The 14,818-nt window shown below is 40.1% G+C and overlaps 1 protein-coding gene, 1 long non-coding RNA gene and 3 other non-coding genes across 5 annotated transcripts in view; 1 reads left to right on the top strand and 4 right to left on the bottom strand.

Annotated features, from left to right (window-relative positions):
• LOC121915878 overlaps window positions 1–5,266 on the bottom strand; it is an 8,294-nt gene extending 3,028 nt beyond the window's left edge. Inside the window, exons 1-4 of the long non-coding RNA XR_006100758.1 lie at window positions 5,109–5,266; window positions 3,394–3,511; window positions 1,900–1,983; window positions 1,468–1,519 (exon numbers count right to left, since the gene is read on the bottom strand). This is a non-coding gene — a long non-coding RNA (uncharacterized LOC121915878). The remainder of the gene's footprint in view (window positions 1–1,467; window positions 1,520–1,899; window positions 1,984–3,393; window positions 3,512–5,108) is intronic.
• Window positions 1,260–1,394, bottom strand: LOC121916354. The gene has a single exon (XR_006100846.1). It is a non-coding gene; the product is annotated as a small nucleolar RNA SNORA61 (small nucleolar RNA).
• Window positions 1,712–1,845, bottom strand: LOC121916353. The gene has a single exon (XR_006100845.1). It is a non-coding gene; the product is annotated as a small nucleolar RNA SNORA44 (small nucleolar RNA).
• On the bottom strand, window positions 2,687–2,827 carry LOC121916352. Its single transcript, XR_006100844.1, has one exon. It is a non-coding gene; the product is annotated as a small nucleolar RNA SNORA16B/SNORA16A family (small nucleolar RNA).
• A 6,776-nt stretch (window positions 5,267–12,042) lies between the features above and the next one.
• On the top strand, window positions 12,043–13,358 carry LOC121915478 (jerky protein homolog-like). The gene is made up of 2 exons (XM_042439787.1): window positions 12,043–12,824; window positions 13,016–13,358. The coding sequence occupies exons 1-2, from the start codon at window positions 12,043–12,045 to the stop codon at window positions 13,356–13,358; spliced, it is 1,125 nt and encodes a 374-aa protein (XP_042295721.1).
• Window positions 13,359–14,818: the final 1,460 nt, after the last annotated feature.

Below are 14,818 nucleotides of genomic sequence, written 5' to 3' on the forward strand. Positions count from 1 at the left end.
AAAAATGAAATGCACAGATATAGGATGGGGGACACCTGGCTGAACGACAGACTTATATGTGTGAAAGGGATCTGGGAGTCCAAGTAGACCACAAGTTGAACACGAGTCAACAGTGTGATGCAGCAGCTAAAAAGGTCAATGCAATTTTAGGCTGCATCAATAAAAGTATAGCGTCTAGATCAAGGGAAGTAATAGTGCCACTGTATTCTGCTTTGGTCAGGCCCCACCTGGAATATTGTGTCCAGTTCTGGGCACCACAATTCAAAAAGGACAATGAGAAACTGGAGTTATGTGTCCAAAGGAGGGTGACTAAAATGGTGAAGGGTCTGGGAACCATGCCCTATGAGGAACGACTTAGGGATCTGGGGAGGTTTAGCCTGGAGAAAAGAAGATTAAGAGGTGATATGGTGATAAACAGGAGCCCTGTTTAAATATTTGAAGGGATGTCATGTTGAGGAGGGAGCAAGCTTGTTTTCTGCTGCTCCAGAGAACAGGACCCAGAACAATGGATGCAAGCTACAAGAAAAGAGATTCCACCTCAACATTAGGAGGAACTTCCTGACAGTAAGGGCTGTTCGACAGTGGAACACAATCCTTCCTCAGAGTGTAGTGGAGTCTCCTTCTTTGGAGGTCTTTAAGCAGAGGCTGGATGGCCATCTGTCGGGGTGCTTTGATTGAGAGTTCCTGCATGGCAGGGAGTTGGACTGGATGGCCCTTGTGGTCTCTTTCAACTCTACAATTCTATGAATCTTTTTTTCATGTCTAATGCAATTGCAATTTTGACACCAGTGCATGACTTTTTGTACTTGAACCTGATACATTATCACCTTTACACAAGTCACTCATTTTTTTTATCTTTGCTATGGCTGCATTTCTCTTGTCTTGATTAAATCTGTCTTCAAGATGTATATGAGTAAACCAATTATGATCTTTGTCTTCCTTAAGATTCATCTCTTGATTTAAACTTTCAGCTACCTTGTCCAAAATACAAGTTGATCATAGAGCAACCATCTCCACCCCATTATTCTTAACATAAAGGAATTATAAAGTGAAAACTGTAGACATTTATATTTGAGTAAGGCTTTATGAATTCCATGAAAGAGGGAGGGATAGAATTCAAAAATGTTAAGGGAGTTGTCACAAACCATCCGACCTCTTGAAAATAGGGCCATATACAACACAATAAAGCAATGCAAAGTGATATGGCTGTCACCCACTGTCTCTTATTTCATGGGATTGGCACAGCAGAGACTGACAAAAAATGTTTCAAGCTAGCCCAGTTCAATGCAGGAATTGCCTCAGCAATGATGTTAGGGCCAGCTTTCAATTTACTTTCCCTCCTTTTTGACCATAAGATCGGTATTCAGATCTAATGGGAAAGGGATAGGGAGGATGCTATTATTTATCCCACATCTTTTTTTCTCTTATAGGATTGGCAGACACATGAGTGTAAAATGTACACAGTACCTTGTAGACTTTGCTGATAGCCTGATTGTTTCAACAGGACTCCAGATGGTATCTAATAAGAAGAAAAGGAACAGCACCAAGTATATGAAGAAACCTGCAGCCACCAGCATTCAAGCAACTGCGGTTATTTAATAACATTGAGCAGGATCTTTTATGTAAAACACACAAACCCAAGACAAACTATTCAGGCAAAGTGAGTTAATGGGAAAATAGAGTTTGATTTAATGCTCTCTGAAAAACAGCTGGTTGTAGGAGAGGCGAGTGACATCTGCAGCTAAGAAAAGCCTGAGAAGTCAAAGTCACTCCCATCTTGTTCTTGCATGCTGTTGGAGATCCTGTGGCTATTTATTAAGCCATAGCTCTTGGTTTAACATGCAGCCCACTTGCTAGAAAAAAATCACACTGAGACTGAATTTCCTAATTTTATCTTACCTGTGTTCTGAACAGAACTCTACAAACCTCAAGGGAAAGGTACTTTCCATCTCATAGGCACAAGACCATTTCACCTTCTCTGTACTTGAAAGGGAACACAGAAACAAGAACTGAGAGTTAAAGCTATGCTATTGCCTTACTGACATTCCCATGTCTCTGTATATCCAGATGCATTCATTCCCCATTCAGGTTTTATCCATTTTTCCAATCCAAATGAACCATACAGATTATTCCTATTTTTGTTGTTGTAAAGTCTGGCCTATTGAAACAAAGAGTGCTAGCAAGTTTTTTTAAAATAAGCATTTTCTTCCATTTGTGTTTTGTTATTTCTAAAATTTTGTGCATGCCTCAATCGTATCATTTTGAAGTTAAGGAATGGTCAATTTCAGTTTTTAAAATAAGTTCTTCCTTCTATGTGACTGTATAGTTTTATTCTCTGTAACTTTGCTTTTAAAAAAAGCTTGGAACAAAATTAAAAGATTCCCAATGGAAACTTGAATTTTTATTTCTTACATATCTGTCATGTTCCTGCTCTGAAAGGAAATCTTATTTGAGTTCACACTTATCCCATTATCCCCACAATCATTCAGGATAATTGTGTAGCCTAAGATTAATCAAAAGCTGTAGGGCATCCCCACTGGACTCTTTTTGGCTGTTTGGAAAGTGGGACTCATCTCTAGGAAACCCAAGTCCAAAAGTGTGAGCATGCTCACTTTTCATCTAGAGCCCAACTCTTCCACCTAGTTTTATACTTAAGGAGTTGCACAGTACCATCATCCATAAATATCATTGTATTTTCCCAAAATTGTTGCTGGACAGTTATAGGGGGAAAACGGAACAGCGACCGTCAAGGGAAAAATTTACTTTTGGCACCTTTTTGACCACATCAGCCACATAAGAGACAGATGCAGCTTCGATAGGGCCATGGAGGGTTGTGAATCAGAGTGAAAGGACAGGCCCAACGCCATCGGGCCTGAAGAGGAAGAGCCCTCCTTCCAACTGTCATCTTCTGGCCTTAGAGGGAACAAAAGGACAGGCCCAACACCATGGGGCCTGAAGGGGAACAGCCCTCCCCTCCCTCCTTCCAACTCTCATCTCCTGGCCTTAGAGGGAGTGAAAGGACAGGTCCAATGTCATCAGGCCCAGTCTCAGTTAAGAAAAAGAGCCTTCCCTCCAGTCCCTCTGCCTTGGTCCAGGCCTCAGAGGGAGAGAAGAATGCTGGACCTGATCCCTCCCCCCCTCACCATTCCCTTCTCCTTTAGTGTCATGTCTTTTTAGATTGTAAGCCTGAGGGCAGGAAACCGTCTATTATCCCCTCTGTTGTAAGCTGCCCGGATTCCCAGTGATTGGGCGGCATATAAATAAATCCTATTATTATTATTATTTCTTCAGGGGCAGATGAGTGCTGCTTTCCTCCACAGGAGGAAGAGTTTGGACACCAGAATTGTTCCACAAATTACTCTTAAAAAGCTTCCCCAAGCCAGAACCACTTACCTTGGGCTGCTCCTATTCTCCCAAAGGCATCAGTGCTCTTGCTTTTTTTCCATTCCAAGCCAGATTACGACAAGCAAAGCCATTTGTGGCATCTGGTCCAGCATCCTTGCACTGCTACCTGGCAAAGCAGAGAAAGAACAAATGGTCACTACCACATGTAAGCAACACCAGAAAGAACTTATTCCTATTAAGAGTCTGAACCACTGGAAGGGACAGATGTTTTTACTGCTTTATTTTTATGCAACACCTTGTTTAAATAAATAGTAATCCAATACCTACGAACATTCATAACCTATTCAAAGCTACAGCTGTGTTCAGAGGATGTAGACTGAAATCTGGAAACTCATGGTACCAGTTTCCTTCTTTCAGTTAGTTTCAAAGCTGCTACAATATCTCTTTGCAGACTGATTCCCCAGACTAGCACAGCCATGGCTTTGAATATCTTACAAATGTTCTTAGGTACTGCATTATTTATTTATACATGATACTATTTTAAAATAAAGCAGTAAAAACCTATGTTCCTCCAGTCTGAAAAAAGATACTGTAGCTCAGTGGTTCCCACATTTTGATCCTCCAGGAGTTTGGGACTTCAACTCCCAGAAGTTCCAGCCAGGAATTCTGGGAGCGGAAGTCCCAAACATCCAGAGGACCAGAGTTTGGGCATCACTGCAAGTCAGCTGCAGCACCTTTTGAGAGTATTGAGCAAAACATTTTTATTACCCATTCATATTTCCATAAGCCATAAAAAATCCTTATCACAAAGTAATAAACCTATTTCATATACAGTATCTATTTCTGCTTACAGATATATATATATATATATATATATATCCCTGTGTGCTTCCCCAATTTATTTGCACAGGGGATTTCTTTTCTTTTTCGTTATAAAAGCCTTACCTCCCTCTCCCCCGATTATATATTATGAACCTTACAGTTTGGTTTTACAACAGAGCATGTATATACATTTAATATTCTTCTCCTAAGATCAACATCATTTCTTTGTACAATCCACTACTGTACTTATACCATTCAAGTCTGATGTGCATCTTTGAGATTGTTCTTTGCACATTTTGTAAATCTTTTTTCTATTGTGTCTTATAATAAATCCTTTTTACCTTTTATTTGTTACTCAATTTTGGCATTCTGTTTTACTTCATTGATTTCAACACCTTATTACTAATTTTAAATTATTTTTTCCATTTTTCCTCTTCTTCCCTCCCTTCCATCCTCTCTTTTTAACTACCCTTATATAATGGTCCAGTTTGCTTCATTGCTTAGTTTCCCATTCTACCCAAACTGCCCTTTTAAAATATTTTGGACTACAGCTCCCAGAAGCCTCAGCCACGTTGCCCAATAGGATGGGATTCTGGGAGCTGAAGTCCAAAATCCCTTAAAGAGCACAGTTTGGGGACCACTATACTACATTATTGCACTACCCTCTCATACTACTGCTATTCCCCTTTTAACTGCTCTGGCTGACTCCCATTGCATTCTGGGACTTGCAGTCCAAGGAGGGGCATTTAGAATCCTCAGCCATAGAGCTCTTCGGCCTCACTGAACTACAAACCCCAAAATGCAACATGAAGCAGCCAGAGCAGTCGAAGTGGAATACCAGCACTATATAGAATGTAGTGCGAGGATCTGGAAGGTCGAACAACCACATACTGTACTACATTATAGCACTACACTCTTATAGGTTACAATTTTCTCCGAACCTGGAAAGGAAGGCTCTCGAGGTAAGACATCCAGACCCGAAACATAAATCGCGATGAGAACGACAGAGGATGGCAACGGATTGCGTGCGATGGGCAACTGCGGCCTACTCGCCTCATCTCCCAAAGCCTGCGACGCCGGACGCAAAAGAATGAGCACCGCCCCGGTTCGGCCTTTTATAGCACGTCCCTCTCGCCCCGCCCCCCGTCTACGATTGGCTCGTGTTAGAAAGGGATTCGCAAGGGCTTGTGGGAGACGTAGTAGTGCTGAGGCACGCAGGAAGTTCTAGTTTAAGCTGAGGGGAAAAAGAGTAGGACGTAGGAGTTGGGCCTACAGTAGTTTGAGCTGAAGTCAGGCTCTCAGCCCCAGAGGAGGGCAATGGCAGAGAGAAAGTGAATGTAAATAAATGGATAAACCCCATTATAAGGTCGCTGTAATAACTCAGAAATGAATACAAGGCACACAACAACAACCACACAACACACACTTAGTGCAGCAGGGTGACCAGCAAAAGGAGGACAAGGCACTGCAAAGCGTAGAGCCTTCAAGAAAAACTGGAAGTCATATCCAAAGAGAAGCTAAAAACTCTCACTATAAGTATAAATTCATGCTCAAAATAGAGGGCATTTTGGGAGAGAAGGTTGAAATGTAGGGAACATGGCTTGGAAAACGTAGGATCTCTGGTTGCCCTGTCTTAGGGCCGCTGTAAGTCAGAAACAACTTCAAGGCACACACCAACAACACAACACACACGTTACCAATTTCTACAGTATAAATATAGACCATTCAGTATAAATATAAATTCATGCTTCCCAGGCATGCTCAAAATGGAGGACATTTCAGGACTCCTGGAGAGAAGGTTCAAATGTAGGACAGGTCCTATAAAAGGAGGATCTCTGACTGCCCTGCCTTAGGGTCACCATGGGTCAGAAATGACTTTATGGCACACAACAACAACAACGCACACATTACCAATTAATAGTTAAGAACATTCAGTATAAATATAAATTCATGCTCTGGGCTGCTCTAGTCTGCTCCAAACTCCAAACCCCAGAATTCCATAGCCTTGAGCCAGACAAGTTAAAGGGGTACCAAACTGGGTTATTTCTCCAGTGTGGATGTAGCCTTACACAGAACAGCTTACACTTTGTAAACCGCTTAGGGAGTGCTTAAGTGCATTGATAAATGGCATAGAAATGTACTTGCTATTGCTATCTATGCACCTTTGTTTGTACAGTCGGCCCTTCTTATACACGGATTTTTTATACCCAGATTGACGCATCCACGGTTTGAAAATGTTCAAAAAAAAGTATAAATTTCAAATATCAAACCTTGATTTTCCATTTTTTATAAGGGACACCATTTTGCTGTCATTATATTTAATGGGACTTGAGCATCCAGGGATTTTGTTATCCAGGGGGATCTTGGAACCAAACCCCAGCGGATAACAAGGGTCCACTGTATTATCATCCAGTGGGTTTACTACTGTTTTTAAGCAATTTTTTTCTCCCTGTAATTTCCGCATTCCCAGTCCTGCTAGCAATCCTGTTTCTATTTTTATTTTATTTTATTTATTTTTATATTGTATTTATACTCCACTCTTCAGAAATGCTCCCAGAGCAGCTTACAAATTGTTAATGTGACATTTCTAGATTCCTGCCTATTAGACACACATCAGAGTCTGCTGTGGATCCTGTTTCTATCTCACACTCACTAGAGTTCAGTGTGAAGCTACCACTACTTGGATAGGACATTTTTTATCACTAGCCATAGGCTAATTTGCTCAACAATGCTGCGTATCTGTCACTTATTACTGATTCAGACTAACTGAAAAAAAGAAGTTGGCAGCATGAACTTTCTACTTCTTCAGATGCTTTTGGTCAGTGATGGAGAACCTTTTACAGATCGAGTGCCCAAACTGCAACCCAAAATTCACTTATTTATCACAAAGTGCCACGTTCTTCTGGCTTTCTTTTTTTAAATATAAATTTCATTATTTAAAATTCAACAGAACAGACATGTATAACAAACAAATACAGTAAATAAACTAATAAACAAAAACAAATAACCATTCTATTATACTAACATACGGAAACATTTAAAATCACTTCCCATCCTTGAAACTAAATAAACCTGTCTTGTATGCACTTTCCAATTACATCCTACCTTTTCCAGTTAAGTTTAAACATCCTTTAACTGTTATATTGTCTTTATTATCTACCAAAATACAGCATCATATTAATATTATGGTTTGGCACATTAAACCTTTAAATGTATCTATTTTCCTGTACTCTATAAATTCTTCCTTCACTCATACACTCTATATATTCAATATTTTATTTTTATTTCCCTTATACTATAATCAAATATGACATAGTAAAAAAGTAAAAAGTATGAAAAAGAAGATCCTATTCTCAGATTGTTGCACACTCAGACAAACCTAATTCTGCCAATGTAAATCGAATATTCAATAAGTTCCTTTTTGTATTTAGTCTGTTGTTTTCTTTGTTCTTTCTTTTAAATGTTTGGTAATACGTGCCCATTCATTTTCCCATCTATTTTCATTCCCTTCTCTTAACATATTAGTAAGTTTGTCCAATTCTATCATGTCATATACTGTTATGTAGCAATCTTTTAATAGCAGTTCATCCTTACTTTTCCATTTTTTTGCTATTACCATTCTGGCTGCTATTACCATATAGAAGATAATTTTCCCATATTTACTCTCCAATTTTACATCACTCATCATCCCCAGTAAGAAAAATTTTACTTTGAATTTTATTTTAACATTTAGGATTTCTTTGATTTCTTGATTAATCTGGTGTGGTGACGTAGCCGGGGGGGGGGGCTTTGGGGTCCGGGCCCCCCCCTTCCATTAGATAAAATGAATGTTGCGTGCTGCTGCGCCGCCGCACCCAAGCCCCATTATAATGGCACTTAGTCTGGACCCCCCCCCCCCCCCCCCCCCCTTCCCAAAGTCCTGGCAACATCCCTGCAGCCAATAGGATGTGGGATTTGACAGTTGAGTCCAAGAGAGGACTGGGTTCCATTTCTAAATGTAGTAATATTTTATATAGTTTTGAGATTGTATGCTCCAAGTCTTTACTTAATAACGTCCCAAATTCCGTATCCTCTTTTTCTATCTGATAAATTTTCCTGTCTGCTTTAAATCTTTCTACAATTTGCCTCTATAAAAACCAGTTACATTTGAAGCTTTCGTCAACTAATTCTACCATTGTTTTAATTTTAAACTCCTTTTTCTATTCTTAACAAATCACTATATAGAACCCACTCAGTGTCTTTCATCCTTTCTCTTTTAAGAAAAGCCTCGTTTATCGATGTCCATTTGGGAATCTTGGGTATAAAAATTGGTTTGCATTTTTGCCAAATTCTTAATAGGGATTTCCTCACATAGTGGTTATTAAAATTTTTGTTTACTCTGATTTTGTCATATAACAGATATGCATGCCAGCCAAACACATTATCAAAGCCTTCTAATTGTAATAATTTGTCTTTTTTAATTTGTACCCATTCTTTAATCCATTTGAGAAAAAAGGCATGATAATATAATTTAAAACTTGGCAGCAAACCTCCTTTTTCTTTACTGTCCTGTAGTACTTTTAATTTAATCCCTGGTTTCTTTTTGTTCCATGTAAATTTAGTTAAATCTTTATCCCATTCTTTAAATGGCTTATCATTACAGATAATAGGTAAGTTTTGAAATAGGAATAATACTTTAGGGGTAATATTCATTTGTATAGTTGCTATTCTGCCCATCCAAGAAATTTTTAGATTTTCCCAATTTTGTAAATTTTTAAAATACTTTTCCATAATGGTATATAGTTATTTTTGAATAAGTCAGAGGGTTTTTTTGGTAATATATACTCCCAGTTATTTGATCTTACTTTTTATTTCAAATCTTAAAAGAACCATAAGCTTTTCACAATCTTTTTGGGTTATATTTAGGGGCAAAATATTTGATTTGTCTTTATTAATTTTTAAACCTGCATATTTTCCATATTCCTTTATTACATTTAACATTTGTGTCATATCCTCCAACATGATAACAAGATCGTCTGCATATGCCTGAAGCTTATATTCAAAATTTCTAATTTTTATTCCTGAAATTGTCTTATTCTGTCTGATTTTATTATTTAAAATTTCTAATGCCATAATAAATAATAGTGGGGATAGAGGACATCCCTGTCTAGTTCCCTTTTGAATTTGGATACTTTTTGTTCTTTCACAATTGACTAGTACTTTAGCTTCTTGCTCTTTATAAATTGCTCCTATCCATTTTAGATAATTTGTTCCTAATTCCATTTTATTTAACACTTCGATCATGAAATCCCATCGTAGGTTGTCGAATGCCTTTTCAGCATCTAGGAAGATTAAAGCAGATTGCTTATCCGGTCTTTTTTCAAAGTATTCTATCAGATTTATTAAATTTCTTATATTATCTTTAATTTGTCTTTTGGGTAGAAATCCACATTCTTCTGGCTTTCTAGTAACAAACTCTGGTGAACTCTGTGCTGTGGTGACAGAGCATGTGCCCACAGAGAGGGCTCTGAGTGCCACCTCTGGCACACATGCCATAGGTTCGCCACTACTGCTTTTGGTGGAGTGGAGTGGCTCCACCAAATGCATCTGAGAAAGTAGACTGAAGTCTACGAAAGCTCATGCTGCCAACTTCTTTCTTTCAGTTAGTCTCAAAGCTGCTACAAGATCTCTCTAGATACTGATTCTACAGACCAACACAGCTATATCTTTCAATTCTTACCGATTATTACAAGAAAGGAGATTCCACCTAAAGATCATGAAGAACTTTAGTGTAAGAACTGTTTGACAGTGGGATGTATTGCCTTGGAGGATGTGAACTCTCCATCTTTGGAGGTTTTTAGAAAGAGATTAGATGGACATCCTTCAGGAATGGTTTATTCCTGCATGGCAGGCAGTTGAACAGGATGGACCTTGCAGTCACTTTCAAATCTAAGATTCAGTTATCTATTACTATCTATTATAAAATCATTTGCTGATACCTTTGCCATTTCTATTGCTGCCTCTCTCACAATGAGTATAAATATCTACTGAGGCTATGTTCTATGCAGCAAATTAAACTGCTCTGAAACACCTCTACATTTTGTAGCTTCTTAGTTCTGAATATAGCAGACAGCTACCAAGATATAGGAACATTCTCTCATCATGGAGAGAATGGGGTCATAAGAAAAACCTTAATCAATAATGGTTCAGATGAAGGACTCTATTTAATCCACCATACTGCTTGCATCATAGAGGCAGTGTAGTGTGGTGGTTTGAGTGCTGGATTACGACTCTAGAGACCAGGGTTTGATTCCCAGCTCAGCCATGAAACCCACTGGGTGAGCTTGGGCATGTCACACTCTCTCAGCCTCAGAGGAAAGCAATGGCAAAGCTCCTCTGCGCAAATCTTGCCATGATAGCTTTGCCTTAAGGTCATCATAAGTCAGAAACAACTTGAAGGCACACAACAACTGCTTGCATCACTGGTCAGCCAGATGCTTCTGTGGATGGAACCTGTTAGCAGGGTGTCAAAGCAATTTGTTGTTGTGCCTTCAAGTCATTTCTGATTTATGGTGACCCTTTCAGGCTGAGTATGTGTGACCTGCCCACCCAATGGGTTTCTATGGCTGAGCAGGGATTTGAACCCTGGTCTCCAGTCATAGTCCAACACTCAGACCACTAATCCAATAGCCCCTGTCAAATATTATCCAGTGACATATTGCTTCTGACCATGATACCTAATCTTAATAGGCCTATCTTATAAAACTTTTTCTAGTCTAGTCTTCTGTCAGAGAAAGCTGCCTAATTTTAAGTTAAACCATAGCAAGCTATTACACACCAACCCGACCTACTTGAATATGTCAGTAATGTCTATCTATAAAATTCTAAAGTTTCGACATTCCCATTTTCACACAGGACAAGAGCTGCACATTCAAGCACCTCACAATCTTGGACACTTCATAACTGAACTTGAAGCAAATGGTTTTGATAACAATGAATAGTCCAAACACCTATCTAGTCTAAACTTCTGTTCCTACCAACCAGATGTAGCAACAGAATACCCCCCCTCCAATTTGTGTTCCCCACCAATTGCCTGGGATTTATTTTGGTGAAGAACAAGAACTCTCTGACTATTCTAAATACCCCTTCCTAAATTGCAAATCCCAGGACTCCATAGGATTTTGCCATGGCAAAATGGATTCATAGTACAGTAGAGTCTCGTTTATCCGACCTTCGTTCATCCGACGTTCTGGATTATCCGACGTCGGATTGGTCGGTGGGCGTGGCTTGGAGCCCTTGCCATGCCCCCAGATGGAAAGGGCTCCTAGCGTGGCGGCGAGCAGCAGCAGGCCCCAAGCGCACCAGGCCCCAAGCGCAGCAAGCATGGAAGCAGCGGCCATTGAGCGCGGCCCTGAGCGCCACCAGCCCCGGCCCCGAGCGCCACCACAAATGTGGAGGCACCGGCCCCCAAGTACGGCCCCGAGCGGCCCCGAGCGCCACTGGCACTAGGCCGCAAGCGCGGAGGTGCCGGCCCCCGAGCGCGGCCCCGAGCGGCACAGGCACCAGCCCTGAGCGCAGCGGTAAGCGCCACCAGGCCCATAGTGCCACCAGGCACAGAGCCCATAGCGCCACCAGGCCCAGAGCGCCACCAGGCCCAGAGCATGGCAACCCCAAGCACATCCCCAAGCATTCCAATGAAAAGGAAGAAGGTTCTTGTATCAATGGAGCAGAAACTTGAGGCAATCAAGAGACTGGACAATGGAGAGACATTGCAGAACGTAGCAGATGACTATGGCGTTGGAAGGGTAACTAGGAGACTGGAGAAGGAACTGAGTGGATATAGAGAAATGGTGTTCTTCCAGATTAACAGATGAGGCTGTGAAAGAGAGGAAAACCATGAAAAAGTGTGGCTATGAAAAGGTCAGTGAGGCTTTGTATGTTTGGTTTCTGCAGTTCAGAGACAAAGGTGTGCCTATTTCAGGGCCTATTTTGCAGCAAAAGGCTTTGCATTTTCGAAAGGAATTTGATGAAGGGGAGCCAGGTTTTACGGCCAGTGTTGGTTGGCTTGACAGGTGGAAGAAACGTTACGGAGTCCGCCAGTTATGTATTTGTGGAGAGAAATTATCTTCTGATTTTGAAGAAATGCAGACATTCAGGAAAAAATTTCTAGACCTTGTTGAAACGGAAAGCCTAACGGACGATCAGATATTCAATTGTGATGAGACCGGCCTCAATTACAAATTGTTACCTAGTAAGAGCCTTGCATCCAGAACTGAAGCAGCAGCCCCAGGATACAAGCGTAGTAAAGAAAGGCTGACAATTTTAGCATGCAGCAATGCATCTGCAGCCCTCAAAATGGACCTTGTACTGATTGGGGTGTCCAAAAATCCAAGAGCCTTTAAAAACATCTCAAAGAGCGCTCTTCCTGTGAAGTACTACAGTCAAAGAAGTTTGTGGATGAGCAGAGAAATGTTCAAAGAATGGTTTTTTAAAGAATTTGTTCCTTCAACGGAGAAATTTTTGAGAGACAATGACCGTCCCAGAAAAGCAGTTTTGTTGCTAGACAACGCCCCGACACATCCTGATGCAGAGGAGCTTCAAGATGGGAACATTAAGGCTATGTTTCTCCCACCTAATGTCACCACCATATGCCAACCAATGGATATTTGTACAGCGCTGTGTATAATTACAGCGCTTTAGAAATAAAGTTTAATAATAATAATAATAATCAGGGCATTTTAGAAACGCTTAAAAAGAATTATCACAGGAAGTTGCTGTCAACACTGATAGAAGAATCTGAGGAAGGGCAAGACATGATTGAAAGACTGAAATGCATCAATGTAAAGGTTGTTGCTTATTGGGTTGCAAGGGCTTGGGGTGATGTTAAGGATCAGACAATTGTCAAATCTTGGAATAAATTGCTATGCGAGAATGAAGCAGATGATGCAGACATCATGGAAAGCACAGATGAAGACAAAGATAGCATTCTGCCCTTAGTACACCGTATCCCAGGTTGTGAGGATGTGTCTTCTCATGAGGTTGACGGCTGGATGAAAGAAGACGATCAATATGAAATCATTGATGAAGAAATTGTGGCTCTTGTAAACAGTGGTGATGGTGACGAAATAGAAATTGATGAGCAAACATTGTCTGTGCCTGTCAAAATCTCTCATGGCAATGGGGTCAGGGCTATAGAAACTGCAATGAGGTAAATCGAGCAACAAGAGGAAGTTACGGGGATGGACATTATGATGCTGCAAAGATGGCGAGATTTGGCTGCAAAAAAGCGGCAATCCTCAGGAAAGCAGAAAAAAATCAGTGACTTTTTTAAAGTGTCTGTGGACTGAAATGTTTAAACTGTACAGGTAAGTACTTACAGTACTTTTCTTCAAAATTTTGATTTTTTTTCCAATTTGTATTTTCATAGTGATTGGAAGGCTTTTCATAGTGATTGCTAGGCTTTTCATAGTAGTTGCTAGGCTTTTCCTATGACCCTCCGGATTATCCGACTTTTTCGACTGTCCGACCTATGGGACCGCCATATTACGTCAGATAATCGAGACTCTACTGTACTATTAAACAGTATAGTATAAAAGGGTCCTAGTAACACAACGACATTATATTCTATCAAATTATCTAATTGTCCCTTAAACATGGGTCCAAAACACACTGCAGAAATAATCCAGTTTAAGACTACAATTGCCTTGGCTCAGTGCTAGGGAATCCAGGGAACTGTAGGGAATCCAGGGAATCTGGCAGAGAAGACTAAATGTCTCACAAACCTACAATTCCCAGAATTCCTTAGCATTGAGCCAGGGCAGTTTATGTTAATTGTCCTGAATCTCCACCACTCAGCTCCATTGCACACTCCATGCTTCCAGTATTAGATTCTCCATATCCACATGCTTCACTCTGTGTTTCATAAATCAGTATCATCCACTAACATATTGTGCCTGTTCTATGTTAAAATAATAGTATGGATGGTTTTTAACTACAGCTCAACGGAAAACACATGCTACTTAAAGCATATTGTGATTTTTATCACCAAAACTGCCAAAAATAGACAATGGCTTATAGCAGTCCTGGGATATCCAATTTACAGAAAGGTATTTATAATACAGACTCCATTGTTACTTCAGTTTACAAAGTCTCTGACAAAGAAGTTTATGTCTGCCCAGGCCCTTCTTCCTCATCCTAGAAGGCTTTTTTAAAGCAGCATTAGCAATGGGAGAGTTATGGAGGACTGGGGAAGCACAGACTTCTGTTGTTGGTCTGCAGAAAACAATGCAATAAAGCTTGAGTTGGGAAAAAACAGGATTCTACTCTACCTGATCCTACCATACTGTTTGGCCATCAAAAATGGAAATTGTAAGAAAAATGGAGGCTAGCAAAATTAAAAATTATTCCGAGATACATTTAGCAAGAAGCATTCAAATGGTCTCTAGAAGGTTCAAAACGTTTTTGTTAATACAAGGCTTAGCTGACCTGGTGGTTTCATTTCATGTATGCTTATAAGTTTTAGATAAAAATTCTGCAACAACACGTCAAACTGTTCTTTTTGTAGCATAGGGACCTATTCCTATTTTTAACATATTATTTCTGCCTCTGGTTTCAAACATTCTGTTAAAGTAGTAATGTCCGGTAAGATATCTATTTAGCTGAGGTATACCTG

Source organism: Sceloporus undulatus, chromosome 9 (assembly GCF_019175285.1).
Source record: "Sceloporus undulatus isolate JIND9_A2432 ecotype Alabama chromosome 9, SceUnd_v1.1, whole genome shotgun sequence".
In the NCBI taxonomy this organism is placed as follows: domain Eukaryota; kingdom Metazoa; phylum Chordata; class Lepidosauria; order Squamata; family Phrynosomatidae; genus Sceloporus; species Sceloporus undulatus.